The sequence below is a fragment of the Kogia breviceps genome, chromosome 10 (assembly GCF_026419965.1).
Source record: "Kogia breviceps isolate mKogBre1 chromosome 10, mKogBre1 haplotype 1, whole genome shotgun sequence".
In the NCBI taxonomy this organism is placed as follows: Eukaryota; Metazoa; Chordata; class Mammalia; order Artiodactyla; family Physeteridae; genus Kogia; species Kogia breviceps.
In genome coordinates, this window is record NC_081319.1 from 93,647,623 (window position 1) to 93,669,052 (window position 21,430).

At 37.7% G+C, this 21,430-nt stretch overlaps 1 protein-coding gene across 2 annotated transcripts in view; it reads left to right on the plus strand.

The window, feature by feature from the left end:
• Window positions 1-21,372, plus strand: part of DEK (DEK proto-oncogene) — a 31,868-nt gene extending 10,496 nt beyond the window's left edge. For both annotated transcript variants that reach the window (XM_059076776.2, XM_059076777.2), the window contains exons 7-11: window positions 1,529-1,717; window positions 14,502-14,637; window positions 14,910-15,058; window positions 19,275-19,343; window positions 19,811-21,372. In XM_059076776.2, the coding sequence (XP_058932759.1) occupies window positions 1,529-1,717; window positions 14,502-14,637; window positions 14,910-15,058; window positions 19,275-19,343; window positions 19,811-19,822 (555 nt within the window). In that variant the 3' untranslated portion in view covers window positions 19,823-21,372. The remainder of the gene's footprint in view (window positions 1-1,528; window positions 1,718-14,501; window positions 14,638-14,909; window positions 15,059-19,274; window positions 19,344-19,810) is intronic.
• The last annotated feature ends 58 nt before the right edge of the window (window positions 21,373-21,430 follow it).

Consider the following 21,430-nt stretch of genomic DNA (forward strand, 5'->3'; position numbering starts at 1 on the left):
CTGGAGGTACCTAGATTGGCTGTTTCCCAGTCTGTCTTTAGAGAAGGGTAGGTTGTATGGGCAAGCTAGAGGCTGTCCTGTGGGTTGTAGATAGCCTGAAAATGCCACATTACACAAAGCAGCCACCTTTTCTTAATTTTTGTACAGGTAACAGTGACCCCTAAGACTGAAAGTTCCTGGAAGAGAAGGGACCTGTGGTTCTGCTAGTTTCATGAGAGAAGCTTGAAGTTACCAGTAACATTTACACAATTGCGTATCTTAAGGTTATGTTACAGAATTTTCCTTATTGTAGAAAATAACATAGGCAAAAATAAAGACAAAAGATGCCCATGATTTTAAATTTATTTATTTATTTATTTAGGGCTGCATTGGGCCTTTGTTGCTGCACGCGGGCTTTTCTCCAGTTGCCGCGAGTGGGGGCCACTCCTCGTTGTGGTCCATGGGCCTCTCACCGCGGTGGCTTCTCTTGTTGTGGAGCACGGGTTCTAGGCATACGGGCTTCAGCAGTTGTGGCATGCAGGCTCAGTAGTTGTGGCTCGTGGTCTCTAGAGCAGAGGCTCAGTAGTTGTGGCACACGGGCCTAGTTGCTCTGCAGCATGTGGGATGTTCCCAGACCAGAGCTCAAACCCGTGTCTCTTGCATTGGCAGGCGGATTCTTAACCACTGTGCCGCCAGGGAAGCCCCGCCCATGATTTTAGAACTAAGTAATTTTAATTCCTTAGTCTTTGTCTTTTCAGATCCTTTATGCAAGGTTATTTTATAGTTTTCAACTTCAGAAGTTAGTAAATACTCCCCTAAGAAAGCATTTAAAAATTAAATTTGTTAATCAAATTATTTTCCTCATGTGATCTCTGCTTTTTAAATATTCATGGTTTAATTGAATATCAAAGTAATGGCAATGGCACTTATTTTGTGGTTCTTAATTCATTTCATAATTAACATACTCAACTTATTGCATATTTAAAATCATCAGTGAGAATATAATCCTGGCATTATTGAAAGTAGAACCCGTAGGTAATATGAATATAAACTGTATGTTTCATAAATTCAAGATGTGTAAAGTGAGGTTTTATTTCCTTTATGGATGATTCCTCCTGGTTGATTAGCGGGTCCCCTAAAGCAAGAAGGCAGTGACAGTTTTAATGCTTGTAGGAGTGAAATAAATAGCAAAGTCTAACTGAAAATATCGTCTTGATGAAGTATAAACAAATATCTGAACTTAACACAGTGTGCACTTGGGCTTCTAGTCCCATATCAGAATGTAGAACATACTTCTTTGAAATATGTGAAGAGTCTCTTGCCTAGAACCTAAGGTTCTAAAAAAATGAAAGGGTATTGGTAGTGCAGACAGAAAGGTTGACTTGACACATGAAGTTAAAGATGAATTATTCTCTGTAAAGCTGCTAAGCTTGTAAATAAAATTTCTTGAGACAGGAACAAGAAGAATTGAGTTGAGAAGTAGTTATCAAAAAGAGGTGATTGACTTGGAAATACAATACCTCATTGATGTTATCCTTATTTTATGCAGCCATTGCCAAAATCTAAAAAAACTTCTAGCAAAGGCAACAAGAAGGAACGGAACAGTTCTGGAATGTCCAGGAAAGCTAAGCGAACCAAATGTCCTGAAATTCTGTCAGATGAATCTAGCAGTGATGAAGAGGAAAAGAAAAACAAAGAAGAGTCTTCAGATGATGAAGATAAAGAAAGTGAAGAGGAGGTAAAATATTGGGGTTTTTTCCTCATTTCTTTCCATGGAGAGAGTTAAATACTCCTGCTATATAATAGTTTAAGACAGAAAGCATAGATTTGAAGGAGCTATATATGTCCCATGTTGGTTGTTTTTAATTCCAAAGACACAGAAATGATTAAGTGTAAACCCTTTCTTTCCCTTAAGGAGCTTTTAGTTTTATTGCCATGCCAGAGTGTAAGAGTTGGAAAAGAATGAAGTTGATGTGTGCTAGGTTTGAGCTGGACCTTGAAGACTAGAGTAGGTAAATGAAGGGGGAGGAGTACATATCCTGACAGGAATACAAAGGAGATTTTTAAAGAAATTTTTCATAATATAGTAATATTTTATGATTGACTTATACCATTTTATTCTGCTTTATGCAAAAAGCAAGGGGTTTAAGGACCACCATTTTATCTTAGTTTGGGATTATTTAATGAGACTAGTGGCATTTGAAGTTTATTTGATTGGTGGGCAAATTTCGTGTCACTTAGGAATGCCTGTCATTTTCTTTTTCTTGGGGGTATTTATAAAATGTTGAGAATATTTAGTTTCAGAAGAAAAACTTTGGGAAGAGGAGAGCTGCTGAACCATGTAAGGGGTTAGCTTTACCCTCTCCTTAATATGTATCTTCAACCAAGTAGATGAGGGAGAGGGTACAAGGAGATGATTTCTTGTTATTGTTAACAGTGTTTTGCTGGCTCTATTTTAACTTGTTTCGGTGCTCTCTTTGATGATCAGAGCTTGCTCTGTAAGTTGAGTAATCCCCCTTGTCTTATGTAGGGGCTTGATTAATGTGGCTTGACATTTTGGACCAAGATGATTCTTTGGTGTTGGAGGGCTGTCTTGTGCATTGCAGAGTGTTTGCCCACTAGATGCCGGTAGCACATCCCTGCCCCCAGCCTCCAGCTGTGAAAACCAAAACTGTCTCTAGACATTGCCAAATGTCCCCTGAGGGCAAAATCACCTTCAGTTGATAACTGCTGGATTAGAGAGAATAAAGATGTGGTGAACTGTGATTTTATAGGTGTGCACTTTGTGTATACTTGTCTTTAGGTATTTAAAATCCATGCTTGTTTTAATGTCAGATTTTATAAAGACTTCTATAAAGCTAAGTATAGAATGCTTCATAATTTTAAAAAGGATACTACAGATCCAGCAGGTGTTTCATAACTAGTATCTTAATATATTTTTGGTGTGAAGGAAGATGAGTAATCTGAGCACTAGGGTTTTATGGAATAGATTTTAAGGACATGTAGGAGGAAAATGTGTTATTTGTGAATATAAATAGTAGCAATTTTGCAGTAATAGATTTCCTCATTCAACAAATTTTTGGTTATCTACTATCGTGTATTCACTACGGTTCCCAAGACCTTTTTTTTTTTAAATTTTATTTTTATTTGCCGTAAGCAGGCCTCTCACTGTTGTGGCCTCTTCCGTTGCGGAACACAGGCTCAGTGGCCATGGCTCACGGGCCCAGCCGCTCCGCGGCAGGTGCGATCCTCCCGGACTGGGGCACAAACCCACGTCCCCTGCATCTGCAGGCGGACTCCCAACCACTGCGCCACCAGGGAAGCCCCCTCCAGGACCTTTTTTTTTTTTTTTTAAACATCTTTATTGGAGTATAACTTTTACAATAGTGTGTTAGTTTTTCCTTTACAACAAAGTGAATCAGTTATACATATACATATGTTCCCATATCTCTTCCCTCTTGCATCACCCTCTCTTCCCTCTTGCATCACCCTCTCTCAGGACCTTTTTAAAGGCAGACTTAAAGCATGAAAAGTTGTCATAGAATATAAATATCTAATTTTTTTTTGTGGAAGCAAGATGATTAGGAGCATGGCCTTTGGAAACTGGGTTCAAATCCCAGCTGTACTCTGATTATCACTGTTTGACTTTGGGCAAGTTACTTATAAATTCTGTACCTCAGTTTCCCATCTTTAAAATGGGGATAATGATAGTACCAGCCTCTGAGGGTTGTATTAAGTGCCTTTATTTAAAGCACTGAGTAGTACTTGGCACAAGTACCATATAAGTATTAGCTGCTGCTATTACTGTTAGTATTAAGATGACATTTTACCATATGCAGGATTTATAAATCCAGTCTTCTTGTCATTACTAAGGTGCAGGTTAAAAAGTAAGCATATTTTACACTCGTTTCTCATTTGCTTTCCGGATTATTGTCCCATTGTTCTGAATAGAGTTAGCTGACATCTGTGAATGTAGATGACTCCTGATTTATAACCATATTGGTTCCTGGATAATGATCACAAATGGAACTGTCCCACTGCAAATCAAAGCCTTTTTTTCTACATTGCCTTAAACGAGGATCATTTGCTAGAAACCCAGGTCAAATGATGAAAATCCATGGAAGAAAAAAAAAAACAAATGCCTTTCAGACATTAAGTATATAAACTCACACAGTATAAAAGCTATATCATAATGCTCTGTTTTCTGCTTTGGTTTTGCTACTTGGGCTGGTATTGACAGACTTCATAAAACATAATGCCAATAAAATCTGGACTGAGAAATCTTTCTTTTTCCCTGATAAATCACCCTCTAGCAAACATAGGTATTCTTCATTTCTTTAAAGACTCCTTCAAATTTAGGGCCATCCTCCTCAAAAACTTTATTGCTGATTCCATTGCTGTGAAAGGCTCTGATTGCCTTTGAAAGGTAAGTGCTGGCAGGAAGGATAGTATTTCAATAGTAACTTTGTTTTTCCTTATTCTATTTTTTTGGAGAGTCTGTCAAGTGGCATCCTTGTTAGGGACTTCATCAACTGAGGTATTTTTGGTCAGTACTATGAAAGAACCTCTTTTCTAAGAGGCTATACAGAGGAATTGCAGGTTGATTGGAAAAGTCGAGGATTGCTTATAGATGTAACTTTTTTTGCAGATTTTTCTTCATGGAAAATGACTGGGTTAATATTATTTATTTTTATGTCCTGAACTGAATTTTTCCTTCATAGATAAGACTTCTCCCTGTTAAGATCAACTTCTTGTTCTATTTTAGATTCTTGGAGTAAATAACTGAACTTGTTTCTTGTTTCCTCTGTAAATTGAGAACTTTGGACCAAATAATCTATATCATATTGCTGAAGTCAGAAATTTTAAGCAGAAATCCAGTTCAAGGTATAGTTGTTCATTAGCCAGTTATATGAGGCTAAATATTATTCACCTGCTACTTTCCATATTTAGCTGTGTGAAAGAGTAGGATACTTAATTTATAAGTAAATATTATTTTAAAATGTAGGTTTGAAATCACTGAAAACTGCAGTTAAAAAAGAATTGGCAGGTTTTTTTTTTTTTTTTAAGTCTTTTATATGAAATATGTCACATTTAGCATGTTAGCCATCAATTGCTAAGACATTTTGTTTGAGGTTCTCTGTTCCTATACCTCTGTTTCTATGATATGCAATGAGTGGTTCACAGCAATTTTTAATTCTCTTTTTCTTTAGAATTAATTCAAATAAGAAGGTGCTCTTTCTGAGTGTGACCTGGGTAATAATTCCTTTATAAAAGAGCTGGTCTAAACTTCTTTATCACCTTGGCTCTTGGACATTTGCTTACTTAGGGCAGTAGAAGGAGAGCAGTTTGGAACCAGGAAGAAACTGATAGATGAGGTTTCTTTAGAATGAGAGAATAGAGGTTTAATTATTTTCTGTAAACTTATTATGAAAATCAACTGATTTACACATTGGAGTAGATCTTTAGGGAAGGATTCCTGAAATGAACCAGTGAGATTAAACCATACTCAGGCATGCCGTTCACAACAGGTATTACCTTAGGTACAGAGAAATTACTGAGAGTACAGAAAAAAGAAAGGAGAAGCAGTACTCTCCACATTAGAGAAAACAATTGTAATTATATTTTAGACCCTTAAAAGCTAGCTTAATGCTTCTTCAGTTTTTGTTTCCTAGTGTTTTTATAAATACTCTTTATTTCTAGGAAAGTATAAAACAAACTATGGATATTTACTTTGTGAGTATTGAATTTATCTGAATGTTCCCAGATACATCAGGAATATCTTCAGCTCTGAATACTTAAAAGCCCTACTGATAATGTCCAAAACAGGAGTTCCCTTTTTCTTTCAGGACAAGAAGTCCGCAGAGAGGCAATTCTGGGCTAGTAGAGCGGCTCAAGAAAGGTACTAAGAATTTGGGGACTGTCTCTTCCTGAGCCACCATCTTTACATGTGGCATTAAACCTCATGATCTCAGGATGATTGCTTTACCTTTAGGCATTGTATCCCTGTTCCAGGTAGAAAAATAGCAAAGGGCTTTCTTCTAGTGATTTGGCTTTTCCCCACTGGCAGGGATACCTTTTACCAGAGATCTCCATGTACATCTCATTGGCCAGAACTTTTTGCCCAGCCACCTCTAGTTGTAGGGGAGGCTAGTAAGACCCAAGTGTTAGCTTTCCTGCATCTGTAGGAGGAAGGCAGATAAGTGTGATGTTGAGTGAGCCATCCTACAATGTTTACCAAGTGAGAGAAATTTTCAGTTACAGTTTTGATAAACATTTGGACCATCTGAGGAATTTTTTGGTAGTGGTGGTAGGGTGAACGTGAAAGCTTTGTTAGTCCTTAAATATGTTCTAAAAAATAAGAATTCCCCCATCTCAGTCTGCTCAGAGGAATTACAGAATTATATAAACTATTGAAACCTTTTGTTGGAAGGCAAAATTGAATAATTACCATAATAAAATCTGTTTAGGGTTAAACTTGCTTTCATAATCTTCTGCGGAATATAGCAAGGCTCGCACATTCTTTACTCTTGGCACTCTCAAGTTTTCTCAGCCAAGTTGTTAAAAGAATAGTGTATTTTAAGCTAATACTTATTTTGTTCATCTGTTCACCCAGTACAACCTTTCTGCTGTGAGGACAGGATTCTGGCTCTGTGACAGGCGTCTTTTTTGGAGACCCTCCTTCAATAGCCCTGCTGCCTATAAAAGATAGGTAAGCCTTCTCCCAAGATTTTTTTTTTGCCTTCCTTCAAAAAGTGCTCGTGTCATTCCTTTGATTCTATACCTTCACGGTTATCAGACACATGGAAAGTCTCCTTCAAATTTTTTAAAATTTATATTACTACAGTACATTATAAAAAGTTTAGATGACAGTACATTTTACTACCTGAAATTAAAGGCAGCTCTCAGTTTTATCTGTTTCCCTTTAGCACATAAAAAATACCTACAGTACTGGATGGTCCTGATTGAACCACTCAGCATAATATTCAGAAATAGCAAGCCGGAATCTTAGAAATAAATCCCATGAGAATTTGGAAACTAGCTTTTTCTTTTTTTTTTTTCACCTAATTTTTTCCCATACATTTTGCTAAAAGACTCAGTCTTGCCTCCTATTTGATTAAATAACAAAGGTGTTAAGTATCATAAGTACTTCCAACATTTTTACTTTATAATGCCACGTACTGTGTTTAATTACTGAAATACTCAGAATATTTTTTAAAAGACTTAAAATAGGGGGCCAGTACTTGGTTTTTAATGTAATCACTTTTCGACTGCTCAGTTCAGTAAATTCAGAGTGTGCTAAGTGCTGTTGGGGTTAGAGAAGATATTTTCCTACCCAAATACCATTTGATTGACACTTAATATAGGATTTCAAAAGAAAGAGAATCTCTCTGTGTGTTGATGAGTGAAAGCTTTGGGTAGAGATGGAAAAAATACCAATTGAAATTGACCTTGGGGATAGAAAGGAAAGTTGGACATGTGAACAAAGATGGGGAGTAGGAAAGTACTGTGACAGACACGCTTGTTTGTGGTTAGGTAGTTTGTCCAGAAGTAAGGCAGTTAGAGATGAAGCTAGAGCAGTGTACCTTGAAGCCAGACTATAGAGAACCCACGTGGTTGGGCATGGCTGTGTAGTACAACCTTTGGGGGTAGATTGATCATTCTCTTTCCTTCAGAATGGTTGTCTTATTCTACCTCAGCATTTTGCTAAGTGGGGAAAAGAGACATGGCCTCTGTCTTCCAGGAACTGACAGTCTATCTGGGGAGAAGTACCACTCATTCCATAAGCATTTATTGGTATGTAGCAAGGAGGATACTATTGAGATCTGTGTGCCATGTACTTTCACATCTTCTTATTTAGTCTTGACTCCATGAGAGAAGGTGATATATCCTTGTTTTTGTACTTTGAGGATATAATAAATAACCAACTTTCCAGAGCTTTAGGTCATACTTCTATCTTCAGCTCTATGTCCAAATCTGGTTTTAAGCAGTAGCTTTAGGAAAGTTAATATGGGCATATATCCACTTCTGCTTGAAAAAAATTTAAAACTAAAAGCTATTGACATAAAGGATCCTATTGATCTCTTTATCGGGCTCTGCCTTTTCCTTATATGCCTCCAGTAGTTCATGATCTAGACTAGGAGTTGGCAGACTATGGCCTGTATGCCAGATCCATTTTTTTTGGTACAGCCTAGAAGCTAAGAATGGTTTTTCCATTTTTAAAATATTTGTAAAAAAACAAAAGATGAATGTACAGCAGTGACCATAGGAACCAGCAAAAGCTAAAATATTTACTGTCTGGCACTTCATAGAAAAGGCTTAGTGACAGATCTAGACCATATATTTCTCTCATTTTACTTTGTTTATAGCTAGGTGAGTAAGCTGTGGGGCTTTTAAAAAATACATGGGTCCCCAGGCTGCACACTTGATTTTTTTTCTCTCTCTCTTAAAGGTACAACCTATTTAGGTAAGTTGTGCCAGAAGACTGATACTAAAAATCAAGAAGTTTGGCTAACTGCTATTGATAGAAAAAAATGTTTGTCTTAGCAAGCAGAGTGATTCTAATGAAATAGAACCTCAGGGTTGGAATAGATCCTTAAAGGTTATCTAGTCTTCAAGGATCTTTTCCCATCCCAGTTTTCCAAATAATTACATAGCACCTGCTGTGTGCCAGTTCTAAGCTGCAGTGGAGATCAAGAGGCATACAAGAGTCTCTGTGTTAAGCCGTTCAATCTAGTTGGTAGGAGGGGAGAGGTCAAAGATTAGGAGGGAGAAAGTACAGTAAAGTATAACTTAAGAGCTAAGAAAGTGGTTTGCTCAAGATGGAGTATTTACCTCTTTCTAGGAGCAGGTAGGGAGCAAATATCCAGACAGGGAAACTTCATAGGAAGTACCAATTTGATCTGAGCCTTAAAGGATAAACAGGAGAGGTTGGCATAACAAAAGAAAGAGATTTGGAGAAAACTACGCAAAATTGGATTACACCGAAGGCCCATCTTGGCTTCAAAAAAAATTCTAGAGGGCTTCCCTGGTGGCGCAGTGGTTGAGAATCCGCCTGCCGATGCAGGAGACACGGGTTTGTGCCCTGGTCCGGGAAGATCCCACATGCCGCGGAGCAACTAAGCCCGTGAGCCATGGCCGCTGGGCCTGTGCGTCCGGAGCCTGTGCTCCGCAACGGGAGAGGCCACAACAGTGAGAGGCCCGCATACCGCAAAAAAAAAAAAAAAAAAAAAAAAAAAAAAAAATTCTAGAGAAGTGATCTTGAGCCCATACAAAGTTAGGAGGTGAGGGCCAGAGACAGCCCTGATACTGAGTTTGGTTGTCCTTTGTTTCCCTTCTATATTTTCTGCCAACATTTTTTTTTGTGTGTGTGTGGTATGCGGGCCTCTCACTGTTGTGGCCTCTTCCATTGCGCAGCACAGGCTCCGGACGCACAGGCTCAGCGGCCGTGGCTCACGGGCCCAGCCGCTCCGCGGCATGTGGGATCTTCCCGGACCGGGGCACGAACCCGCGTCCCCTGCATCAGCAGGCAGATTCTCAACCACTGTGCCGCCAGGGAAGCCCAACATTTTTTATTCTTTGTTATTATCAGTAACATTTGTATGTAACAGAAAAAAGTTAAATTTAACAGTATGATAAATAGATTATGGTATCATTGACTTACTGCATTGGCTTAGTTCAGTAGTTTCACCTCTGGCTTAAAGAAATACGTAGGTACATTAGTCATTTCTGTAAGCAACTATTGCAGCAGGAGGCACACTGAATTTAATTAAGGTCTTGCTTTCTTACTAGCTGTAAGACATTGGCTCACTTAACTACACAGATAAATTTTCCTCATTTATGATGAGATCAACTGTCTGGATTTTTTTTTTTTTTCTTTGTTTTTTAGGTCATATGGATCGTGTATGTGAAAATAGTGCTATATACAAATGCCTTTTTTCTTTTTCCTTTTAATTACATTTTTAACCATGTCCTGGGTTCAGAGTACAGGTAAACCAGATCCTGCAAATGGTATACAGAGGTGAACATGGCAAGAAATATTTACATGGCTACTTTATGGCAAACACTCTTGTTGTTGGGGACAGATAGAGCTAAATTAGATAGGTGTCTCTTCTTGTGGAGATTGTCAGATAACGCCCTTAAGAAACTTGCAGTGTCGTGGGAGAAGAGACATGTAACTACCTACAGTTTAAAAAACATAAATACATTAAGTGTTTCTTTGGTGCCTTTTATTCACTCATTTGATCCTCACAAAATTTTACAAACATGGCCATAGTTCGTCAAATCTGCAATGCCTGTAAGGCATCATTTTAATGTAGATTGCAAAATGTACCCCAGTATCTGAGATAAGGTGTGGGAGGGGGGAGTGTTAAATTTAGCAAAGTCTGGTATTATTACATCCATTTTTACAGATGCGGAATCAGACACAGAAGGGTAGGTGACTTGCCTAAGAATGCAAAATTAGTCACTGGTAGAGTCAGGATTTGAACCAAGGAAGTTTGGCTCTAAAAACCTGTGTTCTAATTCACTGCTTCACAGTGCCTTCCAGAAAGTAGGGGCAAATGAATTGTAGGTCAAGTACTGTGGGACTACAGATTAATCAAGTTGGTGGTATTATGAAAGATTTGGAGGAGGTGATTGCTAAGTTGGGTTTAGACTCATGAGTGAGGTTTTCCTAAGTAGAGGAGGGGGAGTGAAAGTAATGAAGACTTGAAAGGTCATGTAAAATTTAAGTAGGCATGTTTTGTTTTGTTTTCCGGTACGCGGGCCTCTCACTGTTGTGGCCTCTCCCGTCGCAGAGCACAGGCTCCGGACGCTCAGGCTCAGTGGCCATGGCTCATGGGCCTAGCTGCTCCGCGGCATGCGGGATCTTCCCGGACCAGGGCACAAATCCGTGTCCCCTGCATCGGCAGGCGGGCTCTCAACCACTGCACCACCAGGGAAGCCCCTGTAGGCATGTTTTTTAACTTCTCAGTTATCCCAGCGCCCCTTTTCATTACCTCCGAAATACCAGATTGCCACGTTCACCGTAATTGCCAAAAATTGTACGTTGGGTTGCAATATCAAGGTCTGTCTTTTGAGATGCCCTGTTTTCCAAAGTTACCTTTTTTTTCCTATACATAATATCTTCAGGGCAGCTCAAATGATTCTTAGCAGCTGCAGGGCTAAAACATATGATGTGAGTTATTTATCTGATTGCCTCCCTGCTCAAGATGAAATCCATAAGTATGAGTTTCTACAGAGTTTATTTTACTACTCAGTTTTCACTGTTTCCCCATGCCAACACTTACCAGTATGAAAAAGATACTTTACTGAATTCCTGCCTTAAGTTTGTCACAGAGTAATTTGTAACTGGTTACTAAAGGTAAGCAAATTCCAGTGTAAATAACATAATTTGTTATTACAGAGATTCAGTTATTTGTGGGTCCAGTTCTGTCTATCAGAATGTAATGAAATAAGCATGATGTATCATGGTTAGTTAACACAGGTGTCACTGAAGCAGTCTTACTGCTATTCTATGTATTTGCCTTTTATTATTATTATTTTTTTGTGGTACACGGGCCTCTCACTGTTGTGGCCTTTCCCGTTGCGGAGCACAGGCTCCGGACGCGCAGACTCAGCAGCCATGGCTCACGGGCCCAGCCGCTCTGCGGCATGTGGGGTCTTCCCACACCGGGGCACGAACCCGTATCCCCTGCATCGGCAGGCGGACTCTCAACCACTGTGCCACCAGGGAAGCCCTGTGTATTTGCCTTTTAAAGAAAACTTCAAGTTATTGGAGGAAATTACATTTGTATGATGAAAGAATTCCTTTACAAAAGGAAGCACTCATAATAGTAGTAATAGCTAATATTTATTGTTTCCTCTGTGCCCAGCACCATTAAAAGTACTTTTGTGTATTAATGTACTTACTCCCCCTAAAACTACTGAGTACTATTATTTTTCTCATTTTATAAACAAGGGAACTAGGGCCCAAAGATGTACTGGGTCTGGAATTTGAAACTAGGCAGCTTGTGTCCAGAGCCTACACTCTTATCTATTAGGTTGTATCTTCTATAGTACTTCTCACAGTGTGTTTGCAACCTTTTTGTTAATAGATGATAATAGGCTAGTTGTCCATTTAAAAAACTGTAGAACACTCTCCATTTTAGAAGATTTAAATATAGAAAGAAGCTTAGCTTTAATTTTTTTGTTTGTCCAATTGTAACATTTTTTTTTAAATTAATTTATTTGTTTTGCCGTGTTGGGTCTTCGTTTCTGTGCAAGGGCTTTCTCTAGTTGCGGCGGGCAGGGGCCACTCTTCATCGCGGTACGTGGGCCTCTCACTGTCACGGCCTCTCGTTGCGGAGCACAGGCTACAGATGCGCAGGCTCAGTAATTGTGGCTCACGGGCCCAGTTGCTCCGCAGCATGTGGGATCTTCCCAGACCAGGGCTCGAACGCGTGTCCCCTGCATTGGCAGGCAGATTCTCAACCACTGCGCCACCAGGGAAGCCCCAATAGTAACATTTCATGGAGATGGCTTGATTATCCTTTATTTATCACTGCACAGTTTTATGCTTTATCAAAATATTACTACCAATATGCAGGTTTAAAAATGGCACCATAGTGTGTGTTCTTTCTAAAATTTTACCTGATACCCTGGCCTTTAAAGGCTCTGAAAGTATTTTAATTATCTGATTCTAACTATCTGATTTGAATGGAGATCAAGTGGTAATGCTTATAACATTGTTGCTCTCCCTTCCTCATCCCCCCCATGTTTTCTGTAATAACAAGTTTATTATAAAATATTTGAATGACCCGCAGGTCCAGATTTTATTAACCTTTGACTAACAAGTGATATATAATAGTCATTATTCTGTGTATTAAGTGTATCAACAGAACTTATGAATTTTTAGTATTTCCTTTCAGCCTCGTGTGGTTCTTAGGAATTAAGTGGATGCATAATAAGCTTAAAACTTAGTTCAGGTTAGTCATAGAAAACTGATGAACGATTGATGCCTTTCCAGCAACCCCCATGTCTGGAACACCTCTGAGAATTAGGAAAAAAGTATAAATGGCCTCTAAATAGCAAAAATCCATAGGTGAAGCTTATAGACTTTATTTTTAGAAGCATGTTGGCCCTTTGACACTGCTTAAATCCATTTTTTTAGTCGCAGTTAAACTAGATAGGTTAGCTAGTTCCCGGCCAACAGTGTATTATTGAGGTAGTGTAGGGTGATACTATGCTTAAGTAAATATGTACAGTGGATGGCAGTGTAGCAAAAGGAAAGACAAGCACTGAAATCCAATGAACTGCACTTAGAAATATCCTGAACCCACCTAAGTTAAAACAGGTTAGTCTATATACTTTAATTTTCTTTAAGTTCAACATAATGTCTCTGTCCTTTAAAAAAAAAAAAGGTTGAATTTTGATGACAATCTGAAATTCAGAGTATAAAACATTTGGAGAAACATTCTATCAAAAGTGATTTGCAGGGCTTCCCTGGTGGCGCAGTGGTTGAGAATCCGCCTGCCGATGCAGGGGACACGGGTTCGGGCCCCAGTCTGGGAAGATCCCACATGCCGCGGAGCTGCTGGGCCCGTGAGCCATGGCCGCTGAGCCTGCGTGTCCGGAGCCTGTGCTCCACAACGGGAGAGGCCACAACAGTGAGAGGCCCGCGTACCGCAAAAAAAAAAAAAAAAAAAAAAAAAAAAAGTGATTTGCAGTGTTTTTGGTATGTAAAGATGAGATTTTAAGTTATCTTGGGGTACTTGCCTTTTATACAGGTACTTTTACCTTCGGGAACGTTAATGAAGAATTAACGTTTCCTAATTTCATAGACTCTGCTTAAGACAAACAAAGTTACAGTGAACTATAATTTTGTCATTTTAATCTAACTGTATGTGTATACTTTGCTTTTATTTTATTAGCTGTGAGTTAGTGTTTAAGAAAACAAGTTCTGGAGTCAGATCTCTTTGAATCTCACTTCTTTATTTTATTATGTGACTGGACAAAACCTCTCTGAGCCTTCATTTCCTCATATATTTATAAATAGTTTTTGAGCAGCTCCTTTGCACCATGCACTGTTTCAGGAGTTAGGGATATGTCAGTGAACACAAAAAGGTCAAAAAAAATCCTTGTCTTCATGGAACTTACCTTTTAGTTGGGAGAGACTGACAATGAATAACAGAATATTAATAGTACCTATATTTTAGAGTTTTTTTCAAGATTAACTAAGGTCTGATGGGGTAGACCTTAGTTAAGGGAGGGGTAGACAGTTTTCTATCTATAGTGTGTAATAAATGTGAGCACCTAATAATTTTAATGTTTGATTCTTGACCTCACCTGACTAGTCTCGTGTTGGGGTAAAATTAAGTTCATTGAGTGTATTAGTCATCTCAAAAATTAATAATTAGTAATAGTTTTTCCTTGGTGATATTGAATACATTAATTTTCTCTAATATTGTTCTGGGGTATGGAGGAGTAGAGGGATCGCAGGTAATCTCTCATCAATGTGTGTACTTTGTTTTTCTTTCCAACAGCCACCAAAAAAGACATCCAAAAGAGAAAAACCCAAACCGAAAGCCACTTCTAAAAATAAAAAATCTGTAAAAAGTGCTAATGTTAAGAAGGCAGATAGCAGTACCACCAAGAAGAATCAAAATAGTTCCAAAAAAGGTATGTTAGCAATGACACATTTTCAGCAACCTAAAGATATACATTATATGCTATAACACAGTTTTTAAGCATGTGTGGAAAATAGGTAAACTCTGAGGAACATTTGAGGGGGGAAAGTAGTATACCAGTTTTTTATAGTTTATAATTTTTTAATCTAATACCTTTTCAAGGATCTGATGAATACTTATATAATTCTTCCTAATTTGTCTTGAATATTAATTTACTTTGCTATATAAGAAAAATTTATTTTCATGTCATAAAATATCTTTTAGAAAGTGAATCTGAGGATAGTTCAGATGATGAACCTTTAATTAAAAAATTGAAGAAGCCTCCTACAGATGAAGAGTTAAAGGAAACAGTAAAGAAATTATTGGCCAGTGCTAACTTGGAGGAAGTCACAATGAAACAGATTTGCAAAGAGGTAATTGGACAAATGCTGAGATCATTTTGCTTCTATTTGAAAAATTCTTTCACCCATCCCTCAGCTCGAAGCTAGATTCTTATGTGCATTCATTCATTGAACAAATATTTATTGAACCACCACATGCCAGGCATTCTTACAGGTGCTGGGATACCACTTTCAGTAAAATAGTCAAAACCTCTGCCCTGTTGGAGTCATTTCATAAATAACATTTGAATGTATACAGTGACTAAAGATAAGGTGATACATTTCAAACTCTGTAGGAGATGTTCTTTTCCTGATCTAGCAACTATTTTTATTGATGCATCCCTAGATTATGTTAGTTTAAGTAAGCAGGATCTTGTGGACCACCTTATTTTCAATATTACTATGATAAATGAGATGTTATAGATTAGGTTCTTAGCTCAAACTTCTCTTAAGTTCTTCTGATGCTTCTCAGGAAATGAAATGATCTAGTCTTGAATATGATTCTGTAGCAATTCCATAGTGTAGATCAAAATTGGAAGGTTTTAAAATCTAGTTTCTTATGGTGAAATGAAATTAAAATTTGAAATGTACCAAAGGTGGAATATTCTTTACTTTTTTAAGACATACTGTTTTTCTTATTCAGCATTCACTGAGCCTCTGCTACATATCAGGCACTGGGTTAGATGTTAGAGGTAGAGCAGGAAAAGCCAATATTTGGCTTAGGGGTCTTGTGTAATCTAGTGGGTAGAAAGAGGAAGCTGTTTTAGTCACTTAGTACAGTGTGTGAGAGCTGTGTTAGAAGAGTACAGAGGGTACCTGCTTGGGAAGGGGGTTGGGGAAGTCTGAAAAGGCATCTTAGAAGAGTTCTTAGAGCTTCAGTTTTCATACAATTGAGGAACATCAACACATTCACATAAAACATGACACATAATGACTGCGAGGAATAGTCATTAGTTTAATTTGGCTGAAGACTAGAGTTGGAAGGAATTCTTCACAGAAGTTAGGAGAGAATACTAAAGAATTCTGCAGATTTTATATGTGTTGTTACAGAGTTTGATTTTTCTCCCTGAAGCTAATGAACTGGGAGGCAGGGTAGGTTATTGGGTATTTGGCAGGAGTAGTCTAGGATGACTCTTTAAAAAAAAAAAAAAAAATTTCTTTATTTATTTTTGGCTGTGTTGGGTCTTCGTTTCTGTGCAAGGGCTCTCTCCAGTTGCGGTGAGCGGGGGCCTCTCACTGTCGTGGCCTCTCCTGTTGCGGAGCACAGGCTCCAGACGCGCAGGCTTAGTAGTTGTGGCTCATGGGCTTAGTTGCTCCGCGGCATGTGGGATCTTCCCAGACCAGGGCTCAAACCGTGTCCCCTGCACTGGCAGGCAGATTCCCAACCACTGCGCCACCAGGGAAGCCCTAGGATGACTCTTAAAAAAAAAAAGATTTTTATTTTTTAAGGGTCATCCTAGACACATCAAGAAGAACGGACTGGTGAAGAATGAGACAAGAGTCAAGAGAAACCCTTACATCATAATCAGAGTTACAGGGCCGCCGTAATCCAAGTCGGAAATCAAGAGAGCCTGATCACAGGTTGCTCCGTGTGGGTGTAAGGGCTTGGGTGCATTAATCATAATAGGGAGTAGAACAAAAGGCATACCCCTTGAGGCAAAGATGTTTTGTTGTAGACATTTTCAGATGGGGTATTTGAAACATCCAAGTGGGAGAAATTGTGAACATTGTAATTCTCCAAGGTAGGAGAGAAAGCTAGACTAGGATATTGCTGGGAGTTAAAACCAGAAGATAAGGTGGCCTAGAGAAGAAGGTAAAGGATGAGAAAGGCAAAGGACCGAGTCCTGGAGACCATTATCATCAAAGAGTTGGGAAGTTAATTCCTACATAGTGTAAGAAATTGTAGAGTCAGTAGTAGAAGGAAGGCCAGAGAATAGTGCTGTATAAAAGCCAAGCGAGGAGAGTTCAAGAAGGGGCAGGGAAGGGTAGTTCCCTGCCCAAGAAAAGGTAGTTAATTTACATGGGACAGTGGACAATGGCTGTGGAAAGTCAGGTCACAGAAAAGAAATATAAATGACCTGTAAACGTGAAAACATTAACCTTCCCTACTAATGAGGAAAATAGAAATCAAAAGGAAATACTTTTGCTTATTAGCTTTAACAAAATCTTTATAAAGATTAATGGTTTTCAAGGTTGGCAATGGAATAGGGAAACATACTCTCATCCTTTAAGTTGTAATAACTTTGGAGAATAATTAGGTAGTATATTAAAATTTAAATGGCAAATACCCTTTAACCCAGCAATTCCATTTCTAGGTCTCTATCCTAAAGACAGTCACATCTGTACAAAATGATTTCAGTAATGTTAAGCGAGTCTGTAATACTGCAAAGTCAGAAACAACCTAAATGACCATCAGTAGGGAAATGTTTAAGCTGTACATCCATATTTTTGGAATATGAACTAAGTAGCAGTTCAAAAGAACATGGAAATACCTTCCAGGTACTGTCAAATTTTTAAAAGAGGTATTTTTCTATTTGTGTAAATACAGAAAAACTATATTGCCATGGTATATTTATATGTTTGTATATAAACTCATTTTTAAAGGTCTGGAAGAATACACAGCACATTGATAACTGGTTTCCTTTAGGGGAGAGGGACAAGGGCAGACTGGAAGGACAATTGGAGGGAGACTCATTCTGTTCATTTGAATGACTTGTGAATACATTTGTGTAATTTTAAGGGGATTGTTAACATGGAGAGGTCAGGTGAGAAGAACTTAAGGGGTTTTTTGGACTCAGCAATTAAGAGACAGTTGTTCACATAATAGCAGTTTTGAAGGGTGGTAAATGCCAGGGTTGTCCCTTGGACTGAGAATGAATAGTGAGGAAGAGAATTAATAGTGAGGAAAGTGAAAGCTTCTGATTTAGTAATTAAATTGGGGGAAGATACAAGTTGATAAAATACTTTTTAAGGTCAGAGGGGAGTGGAAGCATGCGTTAGGCTAAGGGACAATTCTGGGAAAGGAGAAGATGAAGGTACAGGAGCGTTGAGGGTTGGGTCCCTGCAGAGGTAGAGGAAACAGGGCTGTTGTTGAATCCAGACACAAATGAAATGGAGGAGAACAGGCATGTCAGAAAGTTGAAGGAATTCATAGTAATGGCTTCTTGGCTGAGAGCAAGAGTGTGGGACACTTGACTAGGGGATGAAATTGCCGCTGATGAGAAATCCTTGGGATTTCTAGAGAGGCTTTGACATTGAATACCAAGTGGGACCATTTTTTTTTTTTTAACTTTATTCAAGTATAGTTGATAAAATGGAACCGTTCTTTTCAAATTTGCATTTTCGCACAGAATTTAACCATATAAAAGTTGGTAGTTAGACCAATTAAGGGTTGGAGTTTTGCAGAGAAAGAACAAAGGGCAAACAATTAGAGTAATGTAAATGATTGACTATATTTGCAGAGGTTGGCAAACTACAGCCTGTGGGCCTTTGTAACACAGACATATACCCATCCCTTTAAGTGTTGTCTATGGTAGCTTTTATGCTACAGTGACATAGTTGAGTAGTTGTGACAGAAACTGTCACTGGAAAGCTGAAATCATTTACTGTCTAGCCCTCGACAGAAAACATTTGCTGATCTTGAATTAGACAATAGGAGTGAAGCCAGCTTGGTGTATATGGCAGTTCAGGACCAGAAGTCATTGTGAAGCCAAGCAGCAGGTATCAAGTTGGAAAATTTAGAGAGTAAAAATTTAGGAGTGGAGGACTCAATGATACAACTGGATCTCAGTGATAGAACTTTGGGGAGGGGATTGAGCAATGATCTGGAGGCTGAAATTCATTAGAGTTGAAGTTCAGGAATCATAAGTAGTGTTAGATGATGTAACAGAAAAAATAAGAGGATGCCTAAAATATCTGATAGATAACCTGTCAATATAAAGAATTTAATCCATTTAACCTAAGGTCTATCTAGAAGTTTTCCTCATCCGTGTTTATTGTTAGTTCAACTGAAACTCCCACTTTATAAAACACTGAGAATGTTTTCATGCTAGTTTACTGCTCTATATACAGTATTATTAAAACTACTCATTTGTTGTAGAATGCTACATGGTGTACCAGTGGTGGTTAGAATGTACTGTTCAAACTTACATGCAGCTCTTTGTCCATAGTACACATTTCTTATCCAAAGATAGAGAATATTATTGATTTTTAAATCTACTTTTAACATTGTTTTTCCTTTTCACTATAGGTATATGAAAATTATCCTGCTTATGACTTAACTGAAAGAAAAGAGTTCATAAAAACAACTGTTAAAGAGGTAACTATATCCAACTTTTCGAACTTTGATCATTTTGGACTTACAAGACAAAAGAAATTACATGTATCAAATACTGCATATTTTTCAAAATATTTATGTAACTAAATATCACACGTGATGCTCAAATTTCCTCAAAATGAGAAAGATAGTTATTTTCATTCCCATTTTAGAGCTTAAAAATAAAGTTTGAACATTAGTGACAAAACGTGGCCTCAGATGAAGATGTGGGTTCAGTGTACATGGGTAGCCGGGCATCTCAGAGTTCATACACACACCTGAGCACATGTTCCATGCTGTCCACCAGTTAAAGGCAGGAGAAGATCAACAGTAGATGTAGTCTTATATTGGTCCCAGCTGATTTCCCAAGTCACAGTAGGAAAATAAAAGTTAAAAAATAAAATGAGGTTTTATGTGTTCCAACTATTGTATGTTGGGTGTGAGGAAATAACGTTTCTCTTTCATTACAGCTGATTTCTTAAGAGGACAGAAACAGATGACCTGTACCCATGGATTTAAAGATCTGACTTATACCATTATACCAGCAAAGAGAATGTATTTCCTTTTCTAAATCTTTGCAAGCATTGTGTTGGTAGAACTTCCTTCTGACCTTTTTATCTTGAGTGTTAGGTGAATTTGCGTTTGCCGTTATAAATTGCATTTCTATGCAGTTTTTAGTTTAAATTTTTGCATGGCAGTAATTGTCCCTTGCTTTTTATAGTTGTATTTTGTACATTTTGGATTTCTTTATATAAGACTATAGATTCTTGAACTGTTGTAGTTTTTAGTGTGCGCGCAATATTAGCTTAAGACATACTTTTAATCGTAGAACAGAAGCGATCATAACTGGCATTTATACATGCAGAGACTATTGCAGTATTTAGCATATGAAATATTTTGAATACACATCTGTCAGTGTGCAAACTCGGTGGCAGTGTGTTCATCATATTAAAAATACACAAGCTTCAGCCGTCCAGATGACTGAATCGGAACTTTTCTCCTGCATGTGTATATATGTCAAATTGTCAGCATGACAAGAGTGACAGATGTTATTTTTGTATTTTTAAAAACAAATTTGTTGTATATAAAGTTTTTTTATTTCTTTTGTGCAGATCAATTTTTAAACTCATATAAGTACGTACCTTTACAGTTATTATAAACTATAAAATGTCAGTGTTCAGCCAGATGGTATGACGGAGCAGTGGAAATCAGAATTCAGTGAAGAAAATACTGAAGGAACAGATAGTTCTCTGCTTTGCCTTGGAAGTGTCATCAGTGTATAGTTTTAGTGTTAACCCTTCAACAGTGTCTGTAGATACATTTTATAGTGAGGATAGACCAAAATCAACACATCAAAACTTAAAAAATTTGGGAGAGTTGGATTAAGTAGAAGCACATTTTGCTTATAATAAATAAACGGATTTTTATTAACTGCTTTTGCCCGTATAAAATGCTGATTTTACAGGAAACCTGGCCACCTTTATAATTATGGTGAAAGTACCAGTTGTAATTCCGGATTAAGATAATGTGTAGACAGTAGTGGGTATCTGACAAAGTATTTCTCAAAAGTGATAATAATAGACTTATTTTTAACATTAAAGAGACAATGTATTTGTGGAATCAGGGGTGTTAGGCTTTAAATTTGGGCCAATTAGGATTCTAGGTGATCAACATGTGGACCACTCCTGAATGAGACTAATTTTGTCTTTTAAACAAACTGTCTTAATCGGCTTATTAAATAATCTCTCAATTTTAAAATAAAACATGCTGCTTATACAAGAATTAGGCCTTTGATAAACCACTGTTTAAAATATCTTTGCATCATAGAACAGAAATATATAAAAATATATGTTGACTGTTAACAGGTGTTTTCACAGGTTTGACTTGTTTCTTGATAAAGTAAGACATTAGAGAAAGGTATACTTAATACAAATGAATGGAATAAACAACTAAATGAGACTTAATAATTGGCATTTGGTTTTAAATATTTAATTTGTTCCTATAAACCTTGTCAATAAAAATAATAAATCAACACCTCTGTCTCTTTGCATTTGATGTTTTAACATGCATTTCAGAATAAAGATTTTTAA